The sequence below is a fragment of the Tauraco erythrolophus genome, chromosome 11 (assembly GCF_009769465.1).
Source record: "Tauraco erythrolophus isolate bTauEry1 chromosome 11, bTauEry1.pri, whole genome shotgun sequence".
NCBI classification, from domain to species: domain Eukaryota; kingdom Metazoa; phylum Chordata; class Aves; order Musophagiformes; family Musophagidae; genus Tauraco; species Tauraco erythrolophus.
Genome location: NC_141475.1, coordinates 24,287,968 through 24,314,934, shown reverse-complemented (window position 1 = coordinate 24,314,934; position 26,967 = coordinate 24,287,968). Strand labels below are relative to the sequence as shown.

Below are 26,967 nucleotides of genomic sequence, written 5' to 3'. Positions count from 1 at the left end.
TTCCTCCCTTGCATGCAGCAGCCCAACCTGCAGCTCTATAAACCAAATATCTATGACGATTTTCATTTCAGCTTCTTCCCAGATAATTAAAGAGAATCATATAAACAAGGGGCAATGAGAAAATCTTCCTTTTGAAAAGCTTGGTACCCTCTGGACCCACGAACGTTCTCCACAGCCCACCTCGGTGCAGCCACCCAGGATCTTCTCATCAATACAGCATGCATGATAAAGAGGGTTGGAGTCCCCAAACATCCTTGGTCCAAGTGTCTTCCCCTGGTTCAGTGCAGCATAAGGGGGAGATGCTGCACAATCCATTCACCTGCAGAGAGGCACCGCACTGCAACGTCAACTCTTCACGGAAGTTTTGAGAAGAATTTAGGTGCTGCACAAGCTTCTGGGACCAGGCTGAATTCCCACTCGAGAACGTACCACAGGAGTTTCATCACCACTTAAGTGGTTCTTCAGGGCAGGAGAACAGAAGAATAAATAAACAGGGGATAGAGAAAGCGCATCCATCATATACTTGACCACCTCAAACATGCAAGCTAAAAGGGAGGGAATAAAGAACAGTATTTTTCTCTTTTACCTCAGCCTAGAATTAAAAAGACAAGATACATTCCTAACTATAAGCCTCTATGAATGAAAAACTGGCAGAGTCAATAAAATGTGAAGTAAACCTAATTCATTTTTACTATATGACCTACTTTCGGCAGGTTTTGATTCACATGAGTGGCTAGAGCTTCAAGGTGGTGATTCGGCAAGGTCTGTTCATTAAAGTCAGTCTTTTCTTTATGGCTTTCAGCTTCAAGGGATAAGAAAACACATATCTGTCAGAGCCATTCTCCAAAAAGGTCCCCTTGGCACAAATCTCACAGCAGCCATGGAAAAAACGGATACGAATGCAAATGTTGCTTCAGAATGGAAAGAAGATAAGAAAGTTTTAATTGCTGGAGGTAACAGCCTCTCCACCACCCTCAAACACCTGCTGGGTCCCACCTGAAGCCCTGTGAGGTGGGCAGGGATGCTCCAGCAGGGATGAGGGCGATGGTCCCTGCTCCTCGAGCATCCCTTCGCTGCAGCCATCATCTCTGTCTGCCCAATAAAGGAACAACAACATCAGCAGCCGTTTGCTCTGACATGCCAGGATGTGACCCCAGGGTGTGGGGCCAGGACTCCTGAACCACCACCCTGGCAATAAGCAAACCCTGTGGTGTTTCCATGCAGTGCTCCCTCCCCCTCTCTCATTCTTTGATAATTCATACAGCCCCAACAGCTTAAAAATGACTTTTTTTTTTCCTCCTGTCTCCAGAGAAAAAATAGAATTTGAAATAATCCACTGGCTCTTAGTTCTTCATCACCCTCAACTAGTCCTGGAGCAGGAACTGGATTTTCAATAAAATGCTGTGGAAAGTAATTTTTCCATTTTGACTCGAGCATCCTCTCCCCGCTGCGCGGCAGCAAGGGTGTCTGCAGGGTCTCCTTGGCCACCGCCTCTGCCCATGGAGGAGCCTGTCTTCTCTGTGGTGCAGCTATACCTGTCCGTCCCCGGCTCATATACCCATGCTGCCTCATGGGAGAAAAACATCGTATAATTTTATCTCATGACAGTAAAATAAAGAGAAGCACGGTTAACTCACATCAGGCTCGCACGCACAAAACACTTCCCCGATACTCACCCTCAGACACCCAAGCAGCCCCAGTGGATTTCAATAGGGCTGTTCATATGCTTGGGCTGAGTGGGAAAATAACCTCATTAGGAACTGAGACGGACGAGATCGAACCACTCATCGTTAAATACCCACAGAGGTGATCTCCTCTCCTTACTGCGACACCAAGCAAGCTGGGTGCCTCACCTCTGCACAGCTCGAGATTTGTAAACGCATGGGGGGCTCAAGTCAACCAACCAAAGCCATTTGCTCCACAAGCAGGTACCTCATTCTGTTCAAAACAGTGTTTTGACATTCTTCCCAGGCCAACGCTGACATCAGGGTAACTATTCCAGAGTAGCATCCCTATTCCCAGCACCGCCCGAAGCAACCGGGGATCCCGTGGGGCAGGGAAGGATGGATGAACACACAGATCCCTCCACCTCAGTTTTTGCTGGCTGCTCAGTCCCAGCTTCAAGTACAGCATTTACACAAAATTAGCAGGAAACAGTATTTTGACAAAGGCTGTGAACACTGTACCAGGACAATGCGGCTCTGCAGCCGAGGCTGGAGCAAGCCACCGCTCGCCAAAGTCACCGCGGCAGAGATGGCTTACAGGCCCTTCAGAAGAATCTGCCGAAATAATAGTAATTAGAAAATAAACGGTTCATTTCCGTGCTCTCACGCCACCGGCTAACGGCTTCGCTCCGCTGGCAGACAAAGGACACCGTCACCTCCGCAGCCACCGCTAATGAGCTGCTCCCGCAAAGGGCGCTCCTGCGTCCCTCGAGGAGCAGAGATGCTTAACTTCGGGCCAGGGCGCAGAGGCAGGGAAAGGCATTTAGTTGAGAAAGGGGAGCCTTGGAAGACCTCTCATTAACCATCTCCGTGCGGGGCGAGGAGAGCTAGCTGGAAAAGCAGCAGCTCCGGCTGCAGAGACACATTAAAAGCAAAATAAAATTCCAGAATGGGAAGGAAAGTTCAAAAATAGCGCATGTTTCCCAGACAGGTATTGCATTATACACACATTTTGGGCCAAAGGAAAAAAAAAAGGGAAGAAAAAGAAGTTTTTCTACCAGGAAATGATCATTTGAATATTTTGGGTCAGGAGAGTTTCCTTCCCCCATCACCAATGCAAAGGATCTGGGAGAAAATGTCCTTCCTGCAAAAAGGGGGAAAATAATTTCTGGGTTGAGCCTAGAGAATGAAGCAATAAACCCTCTAAAGCTCAATCGAATAAAATGCCATGTGAGCTTTCAGGCGGAGCTGAGACTGACCTTCAAGCCTGGCCTGGCTAACCCTAGTCTTCTCATAAGGGATATTAAATAAAAATAATAAATGATGCCCTGTGCCTTTGTGTTCTGATGGACACATACCCTCCTGGCATCAGCCCTGGCTTGCCAACAGTACATTTAAGACTTAACTTACTTCTGTCACCTTGAAGCAAAATACGCAGCTATAGAAATGAATATTTTTTGTATTTTGAAAGCAATTGGGGGATTATTCAAAAATAAGTTGCTATCGGCCTCCTAGGAGACATGAAAAGGTCGTGGAGCAGGCTGCAGAATACTTTCTCAGCCTTCCTCAAACATATTTAAACCTACATGATTTCTCTATTTTAAGGTCTTTGGGATCTTCTCCAAAAGTTCCAAAAAAAATAATCAATTAAAACGAAAGCGCTTCACAGAAGGAGGACGCGTAAGGACAGCGAGTTTGGGCAGGAAAATGAATTTTGGTATTTCTATGAACTCTGGCAGCAAAGACACCGGCAGATGGAAGCAGCAGTGAGGGAGCTCAGCTCGGTGTATCACGTGCACGACCCCGGCAGGAGGGTACCTGTGCCACCCAGTGCCAGGCACCTCACTTCGGCGATGTGGTTACCGTTCCTCAATCCCAACCGCTCTCCATCGCTGGAGTGAAGGGCAACCTCCGTGTGGATGCAATGGCCGAGCCAGGCATCACCTCCAGGGATGGAGGGGCCAGGATGGATACAAGAGCGGAGGAAGGGGATGGCGAAAGGGGCACAGCCCACCAGCCTTGCTACCCCCACAGCCACCAGGAAGCTGCCGATCCCGTCGGCAGAGATGCTGCAGTACAACGTTGGGCTGGCTCAGGAGTAGAGCTGCCGGTGAGTCACAGCTCTGCACCACTCGCTGCCCGCTCCCCTCCCCTTCCAGCAGCCTCCAGTACTAGTTTTATTATTATTCCTCTCTCCTTGCTTTTTTTGTTCGTTTTTTCTTCCCCTCACTCCTCCTTTTTTGACTCACTGGTTGTTTCACTGCTAGCCAAAACATCTTCTGCTCCAGGGATGGAGCTGTGGGAGCGAAAGCCAGGGCTGATGGGAGCCTGGCAGCCCTGGCCCCAGTCAGTCCCCACGGCCGCACTGGAGACACACGTGGGATGTGGACTCTTATTTTCCACTCATTCAATCACAGGAGCTCCTTGAAGGAGATTTGCCAGTTCCCTTAAAGCTGCAGTAACAAAGCAGGTTTTCAGGGTTTGATTCACGACACTGACTCAGGCTCTAATTTTTCCATTAGCTCCCGGCTAATCGGTTGTCTCCAGTCTCGTCTGTGGCTTCCTTTGTGCAGGGACTCGAGTAACCTCTGGCACAGGCCGCAGACATTCTTTTTCCTTCTTCTTTCACCTTAATGAGTATAGATTTTTAATTTTTTTTTTAATATTAAACTGAGTTCACAGAGCCAGGCTGTGGCACTCCTGGTGACACCTATGGGAACGTGCCTACCCAGAAGTTGACGGAACTGCTCTCCAGATACCATAGCTCAGGGCAAATCTTTGCACTATGAGACCATTTCTCAGGATGGCATTTGATGAAGATGCAGGCTGGGGATGTGCTCCAGCTGGGGCACGTTGAGCCAAGTGACAGCTAACGTGGCCATCGGTGTTGCAGCTGGATACACAAAAGCACTGAGGCGTCAAAGGGCAAAGGTGTGCGTATCATCCACGTTCAGTGTTTGCATAGCACCCTCCATGTCCCAGCTTACGGAAAGAGCTCGTGGGTGGTACCAAAGGTAAGCATTCCTTGCGAACACACCATAAAAAGAGGTGTTTGAAGCTATATGAGAAGAGCAGATGCCAACCATCTTTGAGCGTCTTTGTCCATCTTTTGATGGACACAGCCTAGGCAGACGCACACAAATGGTTTAGGTCTCACCACCTGCAGTCAACTGGGTAATTCAGCCTTGTCTCCCATCTCAGCTGCTGGCAGAGGGGTTGATGAGTTACCTTCAGAAACAGAGGTTTGTCCCATTCCAACAGCCGATGCAGACTGCAGAGACAAAGATGCCACCAGCAGAGCGGAGCTGGGCCAGGCTCTGCAGAGTGAGCTTTGCTGCTCTGGCTGGCAGCTACGGTTTCCATGGTTAAGCTTTCATCCAGAAGTCAAAGCTACCCTTATACAGAGTGAACAAAATCAATTTTAAATAGCGAACCCCATAGCACTACAGTCACCTTCCTCTTTAGAAAAACACTGCTCTTTGCAGATGCCTTCTGCTTGTTGAGATCTAAGACACGTCTGCATCCTCCATAAGAGACCACAGCCGGTGCCAGGCCCTGCGAATGCACAGATTGTGTGTGACGCCACCAGAAACCATCCTGGGTCTGGGTCATCTGTGTCCACAGCTGCCCTCTCACTCAGCTCTCTTATCAATTCTTCAAGGCATCCCCTGATTCTGTTAAACATGATCTCGTTCCTATGCCGAGCCAGCCAAAATACAACTTGTTACCATCGGTTCTGCACTCGAGTATGCTTCCTCCTCCACTGCTGAAGACAGACCAACATCGCTGTAGGATCTCAAGTCCTGCAGGGACCACAGCCACAGCTACCAAAAGGACCCCTTTCCTTTGCACTCTTTGCACCAGCAAAGGCTCTTTAGAGGATGGAGCAACTGGAAAGCTCATTCCCTCTGGCTAACAGGCTGCTCTATACTGAATGTTGAACCAAAGATGTGCTGAGACTCACTGTTTTTTCAGCAGCAGCTTCCCCTCAATACTGACTCCAAAGCCAGTTTCTCCCTCCTTGAGAACTCAAGGTCAACCGGTCCTTGGGGGAGGTGAAGGTTATCTGCTACAGGATGGTTTGTGCACAATCAGGGCACGTATCTCAGGTGAACGGAGTAATCCGGATACCTTAGTAAACAAGTTGGTGCTTACCCAAACGTATCCTGCAACACTCACACCTCTTCACCTATTTGCTAATCACAGTGTTTTCTGCTTCAGTTGCACCTCTGCTTTTTCTTCCGAGTGAACTTCTTTTCTTTCACACTGTTCTCCACACTTCCATTCCTTTTGCTAAAATCGGTAGTATATCTTGTGGTAGCTCCTAATGGTGGGCATCAATAAAACATGACCAGCCTTCCAAGTCTTTTGTTTTCCAGTCAAACGTATATTTGCTTTCTCCCTCTCAGTACTATTTTCCTCTAAGCACCGGCTCAGCTTGGGGACTTCTGCATCACCGCTGCTGGGCTGACATCATTTAGATGGATGTTGTGGGACCGGTCACCCCCAAGAGCTGCCTTACTCCTCCATCATTCGGAGGTGCTCATCTATTACAAACATTTCCCTTCACATTTTCCTTCGCCGCTCTAATAAAATATTAACGTCCCTCTCAGATGCATTATATTTGCTACACATTTTTAGGTACTTCTGCTCCACACAGTTTTATTAGAAGCCTTTGTACCCATTAAGGCCTAGAAGAATGAGTGCCAATGGCCTTTTGTAGGTTAATCCACAAGAGATCAAGAGAGTGCAAGACATTCTGTCTATCCAAATTACTCATTTTACAGCATAACAGTATGAATATTAATATTGTCCATTGAAAAAGTATGTTAATTAGGATGCTGGCAGTTTTCTGGACCACTGCCACCCAAAGTAAGCACTCAGGGGTACGTGACTATTCAAGCCGAGGTCCCGAATAGTTGTTAACAACAGTGGCACGCTCAGTTCCACCACAGGAAACAAATAACCAAAATAATTAACGAGGGAACAACCTACAGAGAGTTAATATTACTTATTTCTCCTCTACTAATTTCAGTTATTCCCCTTCCTGGAAAAACAGTATTTAACCAGACCACAAATAATTTGCATAGCGCACACGTGCTAGCTGCTGCGAGGTTTTTAAGCAAACAGAACAAATGCCTCATTAATAACTAAGCGCCAAAAAACGCAGAAAGAATTTTGTACCAGACCACTGAAAACTACAGTAACTCATTCTTCTGACACTTGCCTCGGATTAAACACTACGCTCCTTTGGTGATACTAGTTTGGGCAGATGAGAAAATGGAAAAGGCAAGGTCCACATATGTACTAGAAGGACACACATCTGGGAGGTCGTTATAGTTCATACACAATTTTCTTACGCAGGTAAAGCTTCCACCAGCACATAGATGATCTTTAACAGATACGATATTCCCCCTTTCCAGTTTCTGTGTCTATTTTTATCCCACAGCATGGGTGCACAATCTTCACTCCTGTCTGCTGATCTCAAGGTTAATCTTCATTTTCTGCTAGCAAAATGAAAGGTCAGCTACAGAACAGACACCAGTAAGGTCTCCCAGATGCCCCGGTATTTATGGAGCTGATGAATCGGATGTCAGTAGCTTGTCACAGAGGAAGAAAGCAGACATGCGGTCTTGGGTATTGCTGACCCCAGGGCACCGCCACCACTTCCCCAAAACGCTCAAGATTTGCAAACACGTCGTTCTTCCACTATGGAATAAACCCCAAACCTTTTGGAAGTTTTTGCAAGAGCGAGATTTGCATCAAAAGGACCAGATTTGAATGGAAAACCCACAGGCATTGCTTGGCTGTGGTGTTTTCCCAATGTGGAAGAAAAGCACATTAGACCCTTTGGACCTTGCTTGTTCTGCTTCAAGGGAGATATTTTCCTTTGGGATCGCTCCAAGTTGGGAACACGAACCCAAGTTTCCAACCTGTGAAGCCACTGCCATGCTTTATAAAGGGTCGAGTCCTTCTCCTCCTTGGAGAGGCTGTAGCCAAAATGTATTTTCACAAATTAGCATTTCTCAGTGTGGTGGGACTGACAAAACTCATAGCATCACCCTCTTCAACATATTAAGAAATGCTAATTTTGGCTCACACCCATCAGTCAAGAGATCTAGCTTCTCTTGCGGGACCTTCAGCGAAACTTCCTGGCCCCATTTACCAAAGAAGATGCTTGAAAACATCTGCCAAGACATGAGGACTTCATTTCCAGAAGCTCCTGGTGCCCTGACCCGCAGCGTATGTCTGCAAAAGAAAGAGGTTTACCAGCATAGCTGAAGGTCAGGTCCTTTCTCGCCTCCATGTAAACTAAGGCATCTAAAATTAAAGTAGACTTCTGCAAGCGTGGATGACCAGGGCCTCTGGTTTTCGGGTTCCCAGCCTGACATTTGGGGCTGCAGACGAGGTTTTGCATGTGCATGTACACACACAGGCGTGAGGTGAGAGAGAGGTTCCAACACAAAGAATCTGGGGCTGTTGAAGACCATCAGTTGGAAGCAGCTGCAGAAACCTCTGATAATTCCCCAGGCTACTGAGCACTTTCCTGCTTAAATCTCTCCCTGGCCAGGGCTATCGCTCGTCACCCACCAAAAGCTAATCCTCTTTTTTCTGATTTCGCCTCTATCTTCTCTTTTTCCCCCCGTCTCCGTACGAGTGCAAAGCGCCTTTAATCTTAATTTCAGATGTACTTTTCATGTCATTGCAGATGTGTTATCTGCAGCTGACAGTATTCACCACCTATTTCTCCTTAAAGGACACTGCTTGACCTTGGAACAGCTCCCATGCCTCCAGCTTTGGAGGCTGAGCCTTTTCTATTTGAATGGATCACAAGTAATCACTTTTCTGTATCCATTATTAGCGGTGAACCAGCTATCCAGAGAGCTCCTGCTTTGGGTTTGGGTTTTTTTGTTTTTTGTTTGGTTTTTTTTTTTTTTCCGAATGCAGTATTTTTCCCAGGCAGAGACATATTATGGCAATTCAGACACTGACAACTGTGTAAATCACACCCAGGCTAAAGTTATTGATGACCTCATTCCAGTAAAGTATGAGATGATCAGACTGCCCCACGGTATTTTGATCATCTGAGAACCCTGAAATTGGAAGTCGCAGGCTCCATTTTGCTTGGAAATCTAACAAAAGGCATTAACTGTGACAAAAGGCACTTGGAGCATTTCTCTTAAATTATCTCATTTCACACCAGCAGTAACAAATACTCATTTTCCTTTATTAATACACTCTCCTTGCCCATAATCGTTCTCATTTTTCTAATTTTGAATTAGAATGCTCTCAAGTTATTGATCTCTCTGCTAGAAGTCTTTTCTTCCGCTTTTATTATTTCTTGTACACAGCCTAATTCTAACGATATGAACAGCGCATCCAACACAACCACCTTTCCAGCAGACCTGGCTCCTGGGATTTGACGTGATGAATCTGCCCCGTGCGTGGCAAGTCACGTTTTGCAGTCCCAGCCCCTCCAACCGGGACTCTCACATCTTTGGTTGGTTGGTTGTTTTTCTTTTAAATTATGCATTTAGCTTATTTCTTCCCAAGTGCCTTCCCAAATAGGTTGTGAGCGGTCCCCAATAAGAGAATTAAAAAACCCAAAGCTCAGAACGTAAGCTGGAGCTTTCAAAAGCATCTGCTCTTCCCCACCATTGGATTTCTCCCCACTCCAACTCATCCGCGGGCTCACGCAATCCGAGCGATATTCCCTAGTATCGGAACAGGGCTGCAGGCAGTAATTAGCAGAGGCTAAGGTGCACACTGCTGTAGCTATGCCGGGAGCTGTGTCCCCTTCCCCAGGGATACAGGTTGCCTGTCAGGGCTTCTCTGACCCTCCCCAGCAGCCACATCCTGCTGGGGGGCTCAGGCAGCACGAGAGAGGCGGCTCACACGCTGCCCCAGCCTCTTCCCCCACTGTATTTAAATCCAACTGGTGATACGCCGAGTCCTCGCTAAACAATTCCAGGCACCACATCACAGGTTTAAGGCTCTTTCAAGAAGAAAGGCGACATATTCCAGCCCTAACCATTCTATGATTCTATGATATTTGGAGAAGGAAGGCTCATCTTCTGTCACACGGGCTCACCCGAAATCGTGCTCTATCAGCCCTTTGGCTCATCCATGTCCCTTGCTACATGACCTTGCTGGCTGCTGGCACCGCTCGACATGCAAGCCTGTCTCTGCTGCAGAACAGCATGGGAAAGGCATCAGTTTTCCTTGGCTCTGCCAAGATTCAGCTAATACAGGCAGATGCAAAAAAAAACCAAAACCCACCCACAAAAAAAAACACGCAACAAAAATTAAAAAAAATAATCAAACCCAAGCTAAAAACAAAAAACCCAAAGAAGGCGGCTGCAAGACGAAGGGACAACCCTGGTGCTTAACCTGGGCGAAAAAATAACACTGTATATACTCTGCAGCAAAGCTAAACGCACACGATCCAGAGAGGCCAAGTCAACCCCGGCCAAATACACAGCTCAAGAGCAATCGTCTCCCCGTGCCCTTCCTCCAGCAGCACGCTGTAACCAGAATCACCGTGCCCTGTGCACGACGGCGCAGCGACACGCGTGCAAATCCATTTACAGTCTGAGCAGCGACACGGCAGCCAGCATGAGGAACAACCCACCCTGTCCATGCTGGCTTTTAAAGGCCAGACAGCAACAGACCTCAAATCCAAAGGCTCCCACGGGGGCTGAACCCCGTGGGCAGCGGACGCTGTGCCCCAGACCACTGCCCAGCCGAGCAGTACCCACCGCCCCCCTAAAGCCCCAACTCTACAGATGCTAAAAAGGCACAGTATCCCTTTTTCTTCTCTGAAAGGGTTGCCAGCCACTGGAATAGGCTGCCCAGGGAGGTGGTTGAGTCCCCATCCCTGGATGTGTTTAAGAAAAGGGTGGATGAACTACTTAAGGATATGGTTTAATGGGGATTAGGGACGGTTGGACTGGATGATCTCTAAGGTCTTTTCCAACCTAGAAATCTATGAATCTATGAAACCACGCCATGACTGCCATGGCTCTTCTATCCCAACAGACACTGTTCTTTGCCAATTAAAAAAAAAAGAATAATAAAAAAAGTACTGGAGGAACTCTTTTGGCAGGCGTTCCAGGGACCAGCTCCCTATAGGATATTAAGCGGATGCTGAGTGTTTTCTGTGCGACCAGGAGGATTCACCCACTGGCTGCTGCCCTCCAGCCCCAGGGACCAAGACTTGTCATTTGTTGCATTTTGGGCAGTTTCAGGACTACAGCAAAAATTATTTTTGCAAAGTCTAAGTGCAATTTTACATGGCATTTCAGAATCCTGCTCCTCTAACACAAGACTTCCATTTTCTTTTGCAAACCACCCCTTGAGTCAGCCCCATTCGCATTCGGATACACAATTCGCAATTCATCTGGAACAGGCTATTTACAGAAATTCTGCTGAATTGGCTGTCTTTCTATTAGTTATGTTGAGAAGAAAAGCTTTGGCCTCGATCCTGGATCTGCTGAATTAAAGTGTGAAAGAGAAAATCTCTGACGCACAGGAACGTGACGGCATTTCCACCGTGCACCAGTAGCACTGCCCGCTTTGGCTATAAACATCATTGCTTGAACAAGAGACTAATGGCAAGTCCAGTGGTATTTGCAATTTTTCCTAAGCCCTGATCACTGTTTACATGTGAATTTCTACTTCCATAAAACATAAAGATGCGTTTCCAGCCTTTCATGTTGTCCGTAAGAGCTTCAAACTCTAAAGAGGTTTTTATGTGCCACGCCGGGAGGGGGGAGGTCGGCTGGAGACTTCTGAATGCTCAAGTTAGATATTTAATGAGGCATCCTATTCCCAACTAATGGTTTTGCTCAGGGACAAATTGCAACACCAAGGAAAGTATTAGCATAAAGACTTATCAACTGCAAGACGTGCCAGAGCAGAAACATCCCATCTTTCCAAAAGGGGATGCAATGCAGAAGAAAAAAAAAAAAAAAGAAAAGCTGGAAGGATGAAATGGCTCAGCACTCTGACAACCACATCACAAACTGAAGGTTCAACTCTTCACTACACTTTATAGGGATTGTTTTTCTTTGTCATACAGAAGCGGTGAAATATTACGATTAAATCTAGCAGAACTGAACGTGGGTATATAGGTGTTGGAAAATATTGGCAGAGATCTAAGCATTTGATGAAAAATGGAACTGCTACCATGAATGTTCCATTGCAGTGACTTGCTTCTCTTTCTGGTTCTTGGTGTGAAGCAAACCAGCTTAATTCACGGCAGAGATAGGTGCAGTGCTGCTCCCCCCAGCCATGCGTCAGTCCTGGCTCTGCGAGGACATCACATGGAGTTTGAAAAAAAACAAAAGTTTTAAAAAAAAATCTGTTTAAATTTGTTTTCTTTGTCATCAAGGGTAACATGTTCACCCTCTCCTCACAACAGTCACTAATTTTTTTTTTTTTTTTTTTAAATGCAAACCTGAACTGACACACAAGACGCTGACTCAACTGCAAGCACACAGCCCCGCCAGCCCACTGCCCTGCCCATTACACCCTCACCAGGAAAATCAAGGATAAACAGGAAGCCTTGGAACAAGCTCCAGGCTCTCCTTTCCAACTTTCTGTCTGGCTCGCCAACCACTCCTTACCATTACAACAGGGTTACTGGAGGAGGAGCTTGGACGAGAGCTCAGCAGCAGAGGCTCCCATCCCATCCCATCATCTTGGGATCCTCACCAGGAACCCCTGCCGACACCCCAGGGTTGCTTGTCCAGATGGAGGAACCACCCTGAAGTTCACACATCAAGAGTCATTTCAAGAAAAACACAATGCCAACCCATAAGGAACGAATCACACCTTTTAACTAATCAGGAGGCATCCGGAAGTTTTTTTTTTTTTTTTTAATATAGCTGTTTCACTGCATAAACCTGATCTCACTTGATCTAGATACCACACAGACAAACAAAAAATACATTTCTTCACACTAACCCTGTTAATAACTATTTCTCAAGGCAGCAGCACTGTAACGAACTAACACTATTTGTTTATTTGGAACTCAATAGCCAGACTTAAAAAAAAAAAAATATCCCCACCCAGCAATAGCTGGAAAAAAAAAATAAAATAAAAGAATTACATCACTGAAACGCGATCAGATGGGAGCGCGGTGCATCACCTGTTCCCCGCAGACGAGGTGAAGCATCACCCCCAGCGCAGAAGCACGTCATGCTCATGGGCCTGCCTGGATAAGGTGCTTCTGCCTCTTGATCTCCAGTGCCCGTGGAGAGCTGACAAAGCCAGCACAGTCTCCAGACCGAGCCTGTGGGCAGCTTCGTAAAATTAACTATGGACATCTGAAATCCAGTTTTGTCCTCCTCCCCTCCACAGCTCCCATTTGCAAACACATTGGGCTGGATTACTGCCCTGTCCCTCTTTGCCTCTGCAGCCCAGGTCATTTCAAACACTGTTTGCCACCAGGTTCAGCTTTATAATGGATTAAAATAATAATAATAATAACAACAACAACAATAATAATAACCTGCAGAAGGCTACGCATTTTGGAAACTCACTGCCACAGGTTGCACATGCTCCTGTACAATAGCAGATCCGGAGGCAGAGCAGCATCACTCCAGCTCCAGGGTGCTCCTGCTGTTGATGCTGTAGTGGCCCTTGGTGAACCCCCCCCCCCAACCACACAACAGGTGTAACCCAACAACCCAGGAGGTTCCTACAGCCCCTCAGTCCAACCGCCACAATCAAGCAGAGATTCACACCAAGAGAAAGCCCACTGGCCCCAAGCCAGCACCTAGATTGCTCATCCTGCTGCAGACCTGGGGGCCACAGCTGAGTCTCCTAGATTGATGTCAGGTCACAAAGACCTGGCTAAGCATTTAAATTTAAGAAATAAGGAGCCGCATATCCTGCTGTACCAGGATCCAGGCAATTTGGCCACGTAAACGTTTAACTAGTAGCAAAATCCTTGTCCTTTAGGTGTGTTTTAATATGAAAACCACATCTTGGCTGCTGAAGCTACCCGCCTCCTGAAGACAACCCTCACCCACTGCACACTGATTTTTCTAGAGGCTCATATCTTTAACTGCAGACGAAGAAAACTTGTGCCAATCCAAAGAGGTTTTGGTAGAATGATTACCAATAAAGATGTCATAGCTTATACATATATAAACACGCATGCTTACATAGCACTGTTTTGAGCACCCAGAAGTGCCAGCTTTGTGGAATTACCACCTCACACCTTTTCTGTGCAGAACTGCAATAAAGAAAATTATCTCAACTCTGTGCGTGGATCGGCTTTTTGGACACCAGGTGAAAGAACCCATATCTGGGACAACACCAAGGCTGGATCACCACAGCTCGTGCTAATGAGGGCTGAGGTTCCCCTGCATCCCTCTCCAGCTGATGGCAGTGTCATCTGAAGCCCTAATTGGCCTCCTTCTCAGTGACCTATGCAGGAAGCCAAGGGAGACAGGGGCTGGGGGACACGGGTGGTGTGGTGGGGATGTGGGGATGGAGTTGGGCTCCTAGCCACACACTTCCACACACAAGAATCTAGATAACTAAACACATACACACAAAAAATTTAAAGACTGAAACAAAAAAATACACAAATCTGCCATTCTTATGCGAAGGGAGGAAAAAAAAACCAACCCACAACATTTGGAAGCAGGCTGTGTTTGCTTGGCACCTTCCATCTTTAGGTAATTAGTGTAAAGGGCTTCCCAGGTAAACCTAAGAATAAACTGCAGATTTCAAGAAAGACACACTTCTCGCTGTGGCGAGCCTTCAAAGCACAACCAGGAGAAGATGCAGAGCTCCCACCGGCTCCCCGTAGGCATCGCCTGCCTTCATGTCTTCAGAGTCAGCCGCAAGTCAAGCTGCATCAAAATTTTAAAAGATATAAAAAATGACAAGCGAGAAACGTCTCTGAAGACAAACACTGCAGCAACCGTGAACGTCCCGAACACACAGCCTGGATCAACATTCCCAGGCTGCTGCTCCCCACATCCCCTTCTCTAAACCTCCCAAAAAGTCCTCTCCTCCCTTCTTAGCTGAGAGCGGCACCTTCAGAGCCAGGAGGAACAAAATCCTTCCCAGCTCTGAAACCTACTTTTCAGTGCTTCTTTAGACTGTTTTGCTCAGCTGACCTACTAACAGCTAACCCCTGCTGTACTTTGCTCCTCTGGGAACTGGCCTCAGACTGAACCCTTCATTTTCAAAATGTTGGTGCAGGGGCACCTAGCACACCATCTCCCCATAGATGGCTTTCCAGTGCTGGTACCACCAAACAGCTCCCAGCTCTGACCCCAGACCACTCCGGCGTTGCTCTGTTTCTGATTTTATGGAGAGAGAGGTGAGGAATGGGATGGGAAAGGAGAATAGAGGAGTCCATTTAGCAAAGGTCACTGGAGAAGTCTGCAACAGCAGGGACTTGGCCTGAGGCTTCCTATACGCTGCACTAGGCTCCAACTCAGTAGGCTAATCCGATACTCCTAAAATACTATCAACAAATCAACAACAACAAAAATCAGCAGGTATCAGCTTCTACTTCGAGCAAGATGCTCCCAATCTGCTTTTTATAATCCACCCGGAGCCTTACAGCATCCATACCTCACCTGCTGGCCACGACCACACCATTATAAAACACTACATGCTATTGTAAGATGTCATAGTGAGCAGAGTGATGAAAGCTTCAGTAAGACAAGAAGCTGCACTTCCCGAAAGGGAGAGTGATGCTTTCACATGGAACAACTCCAACTCTGAAAAGCTGGCTATTTTCTCAACAGCTGCCCCACGGCCCCATCCTCCAGGCTGAGCAACGCAGACAGCAGCTGGATGCTCAAGCACATCACCATGAACAGACCCAAAGAGCCTGACCAAAGTCAAGGAACTCGGAGCAACCTCAAGAGCAGGTGCAGAAGCACAGACCAGCCTGACAGCTCACACGGACCCATTTCTCTTGGGGACCTTGAAGATCTCCAGGCAGCGAGTCTTCTCAGACCTCACTATTAAATATAGCTACGTGCATCCGCACCTTTGTCTTCCCAGATTGTTCCACTGCAGCTCTGCTTGCACAAAACAGGCTATACGTCCAGCAGCACTGGTCCACAACCACGAAACCTGTGGATATCAGGGCTGTACAGCCAACCAGTGAACTGGCCCGCTTTAAGTGTCCTCACAGATGACCCAGGAAAAGACAGGTCTGAGTTCCCAGTCCAGTCATTCCTATGGGATAGGAGAAGGTGGTACTGGGCATGGTGCTTGTCCTCCACAGAGCAGGTGCTTGCACAGAGCATCTTCTAATCCCCACCAGCCAAGGACAGGGCTCTCCCTCCATCCCTATCCTGGCAACCACACAAACAGTGCTGCAAGACCTACCACCATGTCCCCATGCTCTGCAGCACACCCTTGACTTTATTTAGCATCTTCAAAGGTACCTTTTGTCCCCCTGTGCCATTGCAGAGATTTTTTCGGTCCTGTGAAATTGTGTGGTCTTTACAGAAGCAGAGCATCAGCAGCGCAACGGAGAGCGGACAAATGTCACTCCACCGATCTATTGGTCTGCTCCTGACCTTCACCCTGCCCTTTCCCATCACTAGCTCCGGGGGAGGGGAGGAAAGGGAACAGAGATTAAAAGGGAGGCAAACCAGAAACATTTTTAATCACCTTTTATAACCTGTGTTCTACAGGATTGAAATGCAAAAAGCACCTTTCCCTTTTATTATTCAGAAAGCAGCGAAGTTAATGTGACATATTGGTGTGTAGGTGTGTGTGGGCTGGTTTCTTGGGGGGAGGGAGGGAGGGCTGAGGGCTCTCTCTGTGTTTCAGAGAAACGAAGCAGCACAAGATGTACCAGTTGCTCTGGTAACAAAGCTTTTTCTTTTTTTTTTTAAAAAAAAAAGAAAAGAGTGAAACATCATTTTAAGCATTTTCCAGTTGAGACTTCCTTGCCTGCATGGCAAAAACAAGTCCCCGATTCAGAAACACACACATCCCATTTGAGTCAGCGAGGAAAGGACCTTCTCTTCTAGAGATATTTTAACATCGTAGGGAAGCTGATAAATTGAGGTCGCCCGTTTTCCTTCTGATAACACTTAGCGCGCGTGTGTTATCACACACCAGTACGCCAGCCCAGCCCCTTCCCGCAACCCAGTGAGAGCTGATAAAAGCCCAGCATCACCCACAAGCCGGTGCCCAGGGGAGCAGCAGAGACCCCCGCCCTGGTGAGCATCCTCGCACGGCAGCACCACCGTCCTCTCTGCCGGCACACGGAGCCATCCCAGCGGAAACAATGGCTTAATATTTAATTCCGTGCTTGTAATACGGAAGGATTATAGAGCAGCTTGTAAGTCTTGTAAATCTATTCACGCAGCCCTTGGGCGACCTTGAAGATGCTGGGCAGCCGGTGCCCGCCCACGCCGGTCCGTATCTGGATGTGGATGTGAGTAGTCCCAGCCACCACCAAAACCATCCTGGTGGAGAGAAGATCCCTGACTGGGGCACATCATCTCGGTGCTGGTTAACTGCTCTGCTGCCTCAGTGGGGCAGAGCCAAGGTGCTTCCCTGTCCCGGCCCTATGGAGCAGGCTCTTAGCGCAGCACCACATCATGGGGAAAGCCAGGGAGCAACTCAAATCAGAGGGTACCAACCCTTCACATGTTCACCTCAGCCTGCAGCAACCATCAGCCCATGACCAGGGATGGCTACACACATGCCGTTACACTCAGCCTGCCCCACCACGCAGCAAAAGCGACCTCTGAAGAGCCTGAAAACAAAAAGAAGGATCCAAAGCCAAGGACATGACACTAGAAGACCCACCCAGCTGGCTCAAGTCACAACTGACCTCATAACACCACAGTTCATTTTATAAGCAACAAGAAGGTGGGGAAAGGGCAATGCTATCAAATGCAATAGCTGGCTGCCTAGGCTTAGAGCTGCTCGTTCAGATTGCAAGACGACAGAGCCCCGAATTCCTTCAGCGGCCCGTGGCAGCGAGCACCAGGTGCTCCCAGCACGCTCAGGACCACCACACCACAGCCACCAGCACAGGATGGGCGTCTGGATCAGGGCGGGCGGGCAGCACACGTGGTTTGCATGGATTCAGCCTGGACTCTGCAGCGAGGCACAGCAGTCAGTCTTCAGCTGTAAAAGCTGTGTGTGTAAACTAAGATTAATTCTTTACAGCAACAATCCCCAGGAAACATTAATTGTGTGCAGCGTGGTAACTTCTTCCACACGGCTAAAAGCAACAGTGATTAATTATCAAACTGTTGACCATCAACCTTTCAGAAAAGGAGACAATAAAACAACCGATTATTAAAAACAATTAATGTCATTCTTGACTCAGGCTAATTATCTGAACTGCTAATAACGACCCAGGAACCTGCAGAGTCTCTGTTCTCACCGGGGCTGATGCAAGGGCTGAGCACTCAATCAGCAGCAGCCAGGCTGAGCGATACTTCAGGCCGGCTAACCATGGCACAGACTGCACGCTAGTTATTGTCTCATACCTCCCCTCCAAAAAATTATAAAAGAAAGAAAAATCTTCTAAAAGCTTTTCTTTAGCACATCCACCTGCTACCCCCACCAGCCCACAGCGGTGGGATGCCCAGGGGTGCCAGAAGGAAGGATGTTGCTGTGCAGGGGAGCACAGAAACAGCATCCGGGAGGGCAGGACACGCGTTACCCCTCCTCGTTTGGCATGTGCAAACTCTGGAACAATGTTATGGAGAACAGGCTTGTGCCCAGGACATCCTCAGGAGTTTGACTCGACGACCAAAGCATCCCAGTGGCCCTGCTGCTCCCAGCTCTCCAGTAACAGGCAACCTCGGATTCCAAATGCTTTATTCACTTTCTCCTACCCACACACCTCAACATCTTCATCTACCGGGTCAAACCTGGTGGTTTGCCTCCAGGTGAATCAGTCCTGGCTTCTGGCAAACGCCAGCTGGGTAACAAATAAATAAGCCCTGACAAAAGACCTCGGGATGCATTTCTTCATCTTTCCCCCCGCCCCCATGTGCTGTACCCCAGACAGACATACAGTGCAACAAACAGCAATTGCAAAAAAACCACCCATGTCCTCTCCAAATGACTGCAGAACTCGGGCTGGCGGGAGACAGAGACAGCCCATGGCCAGGCACTCTGCCTGGGGGTGGCACTGGGGGGGGTGTCCCCGGCTCTGCCCATCCCTTGGTGAGGGTGGAGGAGCTCCCCAGGAGCCACAGCTGCAAGACTCACGGCTCGCAGATCCCACACGCTCGAAATTAGAGCGCAGAATAATGTTGCGTAATGGCTTAGTGATTATACGGCATTTACCAGCTAATTAAACAATCAATAGTTATTGTGCAGTTATGGAGTTAGCCCACAGTACTGTATCTTGTACCCTGTAAAACAAAACCTTGCTAAAGCTGTAAATGGAGTGCCGCATCCCCAGGGCACTGAGCAAAGCAGCGCTCGGCATTAATGACCGTTGTCCTCCCAGTATGGTTGGCAAGAAGCACGTGAGTGTGTAATCTCAACATCATCTATTTCCCTGTTCGATGTTGTAAATCTACACAAGATGAGAGAGGCAAAGGTTACCATCTGACCCATTTACTGATTTGTATTTTTTTTTCCTTCACTGTTGCAAAGGCTTGCATCAAAATCCTGCTTCGGTGATGCTGTGCACGGGCCAGCGTGTGAACACCCGTGGCTAAGCAGGTCTAAAAACACCGGGGGACTGCTTTGGTTTTTAACATATTCAGTGCACAATAAGTAGCTCGCTGCATGTCTTCCGCCAGCTTTGTAACGATCTGTTGGAAAGGCATTTCTGAGTAACCCAGTGTCCCTTTCACTTTCAATCCACGTATTTATTGGTGTTTGACACACCAGCAGCCACGGCCCTGATGCTGTGATTTATCCAGGCAATCTAAGCATACACAGTATTTTAAGGACTTTTTGCTCTCTCTCTAATGCAAAGTAGAGATAAGCAGTAATAATAATGTTCTGGAACATAAAAGCAGCATTTCCTCACACTTTAGATAATGCTCTAAAGGGTCTTAGTGATTTTTACGTTTACAGTTTTACAGCCATCAGCTACCTGCTAAAAAACGCTGAGGCAATGGCTCAATTCCCCAAGTCCAACTCATTGTATTCCTGTTAGTCATTTCTTTAAACACCTTAAACGAAAAATAAGAAAATCCAAGGACACAAAAATCCCCTACTGCAACAATGTCTGGCACAGGAGCTAGCAAGCTCTCGGTCTTTTATCAAAAAGAGTTTACAATATGTAACATTAGATGCAGGGTTATTAGAAAATAAAGAAAAGCTTCCGATTCAATTAGAGAGATAAACCATCGTCGGCGCAGTGCCTCATTAAAATAAAAATCAAGCCATTCACAAGAGATTGTTAAGCAGTGAACAAGGAATGTTATTTCTCTCTGCAATTACCCAGAGTGAAGAGCTTGTGGCTGGGGTTAGAGCAGAGCAAGGAGAGCAGGTCACTGCCCAGGGCTCCCGCAGCATCCAGGTGTCCCTGGGGTACAGCCGGAGCTGGGAAGCATCACAGTGATGTTTTAACCCACTATCCTGAGCAAGGAGAGGCCTTTACTTGAAAATACAGAGACCAATCCCAAAAAGTGACCTATGCCTCTGGAGCACAAGCCTCGGGAGAACAAGGGTTTGATTTACAGAAGCATTGTGTACCACCTCAAAGGCATCTCCAAATCACGACCCAGAAAGCGGGAATCAAAGCAACTTGTGCAGCGAGCTGCGTCCCAGCGCCCACGCTTCGGCGAGGGGCAATTCCCCCTGGGAGCTCTCAGAATGCACCAGGCTTGGTCAACACATCTTTTCTCCTATGAGTAAGGAGAAGACATGTGCCATGGTAGGGGCTCCCCAACCTCTCTCCATGGCGGATCCTGAGGCTGGCTCCATGAGCTCTCCGATGGCTCCTGTTACTGCAGTACTACGAGACGTTCCTCAGGCTCCCCATGCTGTCAGGCTGTCATATCATTCGGTCATCAGAACAACGTAACCATCCACTTTATCCCATGGGATCAATGGGAGGTTTGCACCTTGCACACCTCTCTAGGTCCTGGGCAGGCCAGCTGATTACCACCAGGACACCTGTGGTCTCCACCACAAACACGGCCACACGGCAGCATTAGAGTTGGCTGCTAAGACAGGTTTTCTGGGGGAAACATCAGGGCTGCAGTCCCGTTTCAGCAGTCTTGCAGCAAATAAACATGAGATGCCCTCCCCTGCCTGGAATAAGCATCTCACTTCTGCCTCTTCCCAACAGTAGAGCTGCTCCACTCGCCTCGGAGAGGGACCAGCTGTGCAGATGGGGAGGTGATGCTCACACCAGTGACTGCTCCTGGCAGAGCACAGGGGCTGGACCTGCACATCCTGGGCTAGGAAGGCAGCACCAAAGCGGGCACCGTAACAAATTACTCCTTCCACGTCTAAAAATACAACCAGAGACACACACAGCCTCTACAAGGACAGCAATGGGCACCTCGGGTAGCACCAGCTCAGAGGGATGGGAAAATCCCAGCCCCACCTGAGATGGGTTTGAAACAGCGGTGGGACAAGCATCTAACTGCAGAGGAGGCTGCTCCTAGGTATGGACCGTTCTAAAGGCTGCTTTAGAAGGGAGCCAGAAGGTCTGCATGTCATGAAAGCTGATCCATTTGTTTTGCTGCAAGAGATAAATACAGCGGTGGTATCTGGAGGAAAAGAATCACAGAGATCTTATTTCCACGATGGGTTTTAGGGTGAGACACCATAAATAGTTATGTATGCTTTATATCAAAGTCTCCTTTTGTTTATAGAGCAGGTCCTACTCCAAGACTTCAGTTTAAGAGAGCTCTGAAGTCAGTCTTAGCCTGAACTCATACCTCAATACTTACTAATTTGGTTTAGACAGCCACATTACCCCCCTCATCAACATGCCAGCTGGCACCGGTACCAAATGAATCACACCAAGGACAATCCAATTACTCCAGTAAGTTAAAAAAACAGTTAGGAGGAGGATTTTTTTTCTTGTACAGCAGGAGAAAAAGAGAACGCAGAAAGATTCACCTCCCCGAAAGCCTACACTTGGACATTTCTTGGGTTTTTCCCCCGCTTTGAGGTAACACACGGATGCACTGAAAGAATCAAACACAGCAAGAGGAAACCCGATCAGCAGAGCCGGGCAACCAGCAGCGCCAGCACCAGCGAGCTTATTTCCCTTTTCTGCTCTCCACCAAAAACATGACGCTTTCAAAAGGCCGTTAAAGGCACATAGTTTCCACTGATTGTTAGAAATATGCACCAGTTAAAATTAGGTCACCCTCTATCACTATTTTAGCAGCTCAGAAGAAAAACAGTTCAGAAGGGAGCTCCCACGGCAGGGAGCCCATGGTGGGAAAACATCCAGTACCAGAGGAGAGGGTTCCCTGGAACACAACCTTTGTAAGAACAGTTGTGAGGTTGGATTTTTGCCCCCGACTATGTTTTTTGTTGTTTTGTTTTTGGGTTGGTTTGTGGGTTTTTTTAAGCTTATTCCAGTTCAAAACCTCGCACATTTGAAACTCCAGAAGTTCCAGTTCATCTTCGGTTCACTTCAGTCCCTCTATCCTCATACTGATGGGCTTAGCCTACAGCAGCAGGAGGAAGGGGGAACCAGAACTCACAACTAATATTTCCTGACAGATAGCTTTTTAAGCAACCTTCTCTTCTTCTCTTCAGAAGGGGCAGCTCTTCTGTCTTTATTGCATGACAGGCAAGAGCTGCACCTTCCAAGCAACCGAGTAAGAGCACATGAATGTATTATTTTCTATAGTCAAAAGACAACATAGGCATGACAAGAAAAGAGGGTCTCTGTGTGCACACACATACACAAGTATACAGGTATACAGAACTTATGCCCATGCATACAGAAGATTCTGGAGAACGAAGCCCAGGGGAGCTCTTGTCTCCCAGAAGACCCAAAATATTTGGCAAATTCCTCATGCAACCACGCCAAGAAACATCTCCCCACCATACAGTATATGCAGATAAATCCAGACTTTGAAATAATTCAATCGTTCCCCAACTCCACAAAAATCATCCACAAAAAGACCCCACCAAGACAACAAACTCCAGAAATCCCCCAAGCTGAGAGGTGTTTGGGACAGCTGCTGTAATTTAGCAGAGGGTAGACATTTTAAATATTCTTGTGAAGAAGCTCACAGGTTTAAAATTCTGTTCTTCACATTCCCCTCACCGTTCTCACCCTGAGAGCTGCTTCCAGATGTTTATAGAAATTTAAAGCAAGCCTATTGACTGCTGCTGTGTTTTTTCTCCTGCAGCAGGTTTCTGCGGTGGAAAGGGCGGCAGCCAGCCTGCGTGCGAGCAGAGCACTGGACTGTAGCAAACTCATTTGGCAGCCTATTGCAGCCGTAAACTTGGGTCTTAGAAGAGATCGAGATTTATCTATTAAAGCACAGACTTTTCACTCCCTCCTCATCATATAATCAATAAAAAGCAACTGGGGGGATAGGAAAAAAAAAAAAAGCTATTTATTTTTTAGTGACAGTTTCAGAACTAGTAAGAATTGCTTATTGTAAGAGCTCTTGTCTGCTACACAGTACTTGCACATAAGACCAAAAAGCCAGAGTTCTGCAAGGCTCCTTGTCAGGCCTGAAATGGGTCGAATCTAACCAGGCTGATGTGCTGGGATGCTCCATGTTCAACACACGGCTGAGAGAAGAGGCGTCACTTCAGGCAGAGCCCTTACCTTATAGACCTGCCCGTAGGTACCATTGCCAACAAGCTCCACCAGTTCAAAGATTCCTGCAGGATCCTAGGAGAAAAGGAAGAGGGGGAAAAAAAAAATATAGTTAATAAGCAATACTTATAGATTTCTGCAAAAATAAACGTTCGACAAAGATCAATATTTCACTGACAAGTATTTTGAGCGTTTTAAGCTTTTCAGGCAGCCCTGGGACCCGCATTACAGTGACGATGAGCCAACACGCAGCACGGCTTGGTGGCAGCGCTGCCCACCTCCAGCATCCAGGCTGGGAGACATCAGGCTGGTGCCTGTGAGCCAGCACTGATCCGGTTTACTGTCATCTGCTTGAAACGCGAAGGCTCAGTGTATGTTTTAAATGTAATAGCAATTATTTGCTGTTCAAATTTAGGTTTTCCTATGCATCCAAGAATGGTTTGGGTTAGAAGGGATCTTCAACATAAATCTAGCTCCAACTCCCCTGCCATGGGCAGGGACACGTTCCCCTAGGGCAGGTTGCTCAAAGCCTCATCCAACCTGGCCTTGAACACCTCCAGGGATGGGGCAACCACAGCTTCTCTGGGCAACCTCTTCCAGTGCCTCACCACCCTCATTGTAAATAAAATTCTTCCTTGTATCTCATCAAAATCTTCCCTCTTTTCAGTTTAAAGCCATTTCCCCTTGTCCTGTCACTACAAGCCCTTGTGAAAAGTCCCTCGCCAGCTTTCTTGTAGCCCCTTTAGGCACTGGAAGGTTGTTAGAAGGTCTTCCCGGAGCCTTCTCTTCAGGTTTGGAATAAAACAAGCTAACTGGCAGGATATGACTTTAGGGCTCAAAACAGGGTTTTCCAGGTCTATCCCTGGGGTCAGCAGTGTTGGCCTAAACCTCATTTTGGGTTTGGTGCATTCTGGCCATCGATGTTCTGGTTTGTCAACTGTGACAAGCAGATCAAGGGCAGCGCTACACAAGGACACAGCAATTTGGAAGGTGGCACCGAAGCACCAAAACCCGTCCCCAGACCCGGCTCCACCCCATGCATGCCCAGCTAGGGGAAGGGCGGTCGCGCACACACACGCGTGCGGAAGCCAGAACGCACCCACCAGCACAGTTAAAAGACGACACAAGCAGAGAGGCATGAGGGAGGGTGGGGAAAGAATAAACCAGTGCTGCTATTTTCTCCTCTTGGTGGGTTTTCCCCTTCCAGAAGCTTTATTTATACTTTTCCGCTCCCCCTCCTTCTCCCATACTCATATCACTCCAGTTTCAGATAGCGCGATCCCCCTGGAAGCTGGCGGATGCAGAGCCGTCCCAGCACCCCGGGGGTCCGAGCACCCCTGTGACCACAGTACCACCATCCTGGGTGACCCCAGCGCCTGCAGTACCACCATCCTCTGCCAGATTGTGGGTAACGTTAGGTATCAAACAACTCAGTGTCCCAGTGAGCAGAGGGCTGTCCACTGCGATCCGAGGGGATGCAGGCAGGTTGAATAACGGCTCTAACCGGCAAAGGAGGATCAGTCAGCAGCATTCCTTGGGAGATGGGAGAGGGACACCCACCACTACCTTATGGACACAGAGGTTTCATTCATTACAAAGCCCGCATCAGTTCAAGATGACTTCTGGGTCCAGAAGTCAAACACTGGGTCTTTGTGAGCAGCTGAGAAGTGAGGTTCAACATCTTAATAACCCTGCAAGTCAATTAATCCAAGCCTCGACGTGACCGAGGCAGCTTTCCAGCCAGCCTGGAATGCATGCTGCCACGTACCTGCTGGGGCTCAGCAGCCCCACGGGGTCACGGCGACCTCCCCCATTGCTCCATACGTTCCGAAACGCCACGTCTCGCTTCCGCCCGCTCCTCTGCCGTACGTGCGGCGTCCTCGGGCTGCCACGTGGAAAGCCCTGAGGAGCCCAAGCTCAGCCTCTGGTGGGACCATCTGCAGCAAAGGGCAGGGAAGCTGCCCTGGAAGAGGCTTGCAGACCACAGAGGACGTGTCCGCCCTGACGCAAATGTACCCCAACAAACCTTCAACCGGACACCTGGGTGAAGCGGCGGCACAACAGGTTTCTAGCACCAGGCATCTCGGCTGGGTGCAGACATCCCGTGGCTCTACTGCCTTGGGACCAGGCAGGGAAACGGCCCGAATGGATGGGAAAGGGAACTGGCGGTGCACCAGGTTTCCACACTGGGTGAGAAAGGAGGGGGGAAACATGGCAGCAGCTGCTGTTTATTTTCTGAGTTTCTTTCCTAAGGGTTGCTCTCTGCAGTGCTGAAACAACTCTGAAAGAGGCTTTTCCAGTGCTACAAGTATATCTATTTTTGAATATTCACTAGGAGATTAAGGGAGAAGAAAGCTGCGCCTAGGGCAAACGATCAGGAGGTTTGGAGAAGCACCCAGGGATGCAGCTGGCCATTTCTGATAAAAAGAACGGCTCTTCGCAGTGTGTTTTCCAACCTTTTTCCACAAATCCTCAAACCAAAGAGTACCCCCCTCCCACCGTCCCACGTCACTTCCCACTCCCAGCAGACGTGGTGTGGCTCCACCAGATTTATCCAAGTCCATCCATCGCTTGGCTGAAGACCCCCCAGCCCCATGCCTGCCTCCACTGCCACCACCCCGCTTTGGCCAGGGCAGCTCATGCACCAGGAAGGCTTCCTCCCACCACTCCCACCATCCACAGCTCCTGCTCCAGCTCCCAACCACCGAGCAATTTCTCTGCTACACATCCCCCCTCCATCCCATTCCCTCTCCGCGTTTTTCCAGAAGCATTGCCAAGGTAACGGGCATCTCGCAGGGCGGTGCTGAGCAACACTTCTCCCCTGACTGCTGGCACAAGCCGTCCCATCTCGGCACAGCCATGGAAACACGCTGGGAATGCCAGCAGCGAGCTCAGCGCTGGGGCTGATCCCTCCTTGGCCCATACAGCAGGCAGCTGGAGGGACAACGCTTCTCCCCAACAGCCACCTATCGTGTCCAAGAGTAATATGGCCAATGTTAATGGTCCTTCCAGAAAAAGCAGAGATAGGACAGGCAGTGGGGAAAAAAAGAAAAAGAAAAAAAAAAACAAAACAAGACAAAAGAAAAAACCCTCTTTCCACTCCTGGCCTGGCTCCTACGTGGAGATGAGCTTTGCGTCCTAATGGCTGCTGGGGAATAGGTTGTCCCTGGTACTGGGGGCACATCCTGCACCTTGTGCCCCGCAAAGCCCCAGCTGAGATGCTTCAGGAGGTGACCAGAGAGCAGTGACGGCAGCTCCGGCAGGCTGGAGCGGGCAGTGAGGAAGGAAAATATGGAGGCACATTGCATGGGGGCTTCCAAGTTAACCAGGGGAAAAGAAATCCACCCTGCAGAGCCCCGATCCAGGCCAAGCAGGGAGTGATCTCAGACCAAATACAGCCTGCACTGCAGATCCGGGCGCTCGCGCCACTGCTCGTGGCAGCATGCTGGGCTGCACTTGGTTGGGGACGGCCTCAAAGCTCACAACACACAGCTGCTTCCAGCCTGGCACCCACCACCCTCTGCTGATGCCCTCTCCCCCATCCGAGAGGGACATGCAGTCGGTGAGGCTGCG

The 26,967-nt window shown here is 48.4% G+C and overlaps 1 protein-coding gene across 2 annotated transcripts in view; it reads right to left on the bottom strand.

The window, feature by feature from the left end:
• The window catches only part of TNIK (TRAF2 and NCK interacting kinase), a 162,485-nt gene that overhangs the window by 110,216 nt on the left and 25,302 nt on the right, over positions 1-26,967 (bottom strand). For both annotated transcript variants that reach the window (XM_086618726.1, XM_086618727.1), the window contains exon 2: positions 23,404-23,469. In XM_086618726.1, the coding sequence (XP_086474852.1) occupies positions 23,404-23,469 (66 nt within the window). The remainder of the gene's footprint in view (positions 1-23,403; positions 23,470-26,967) is intronic.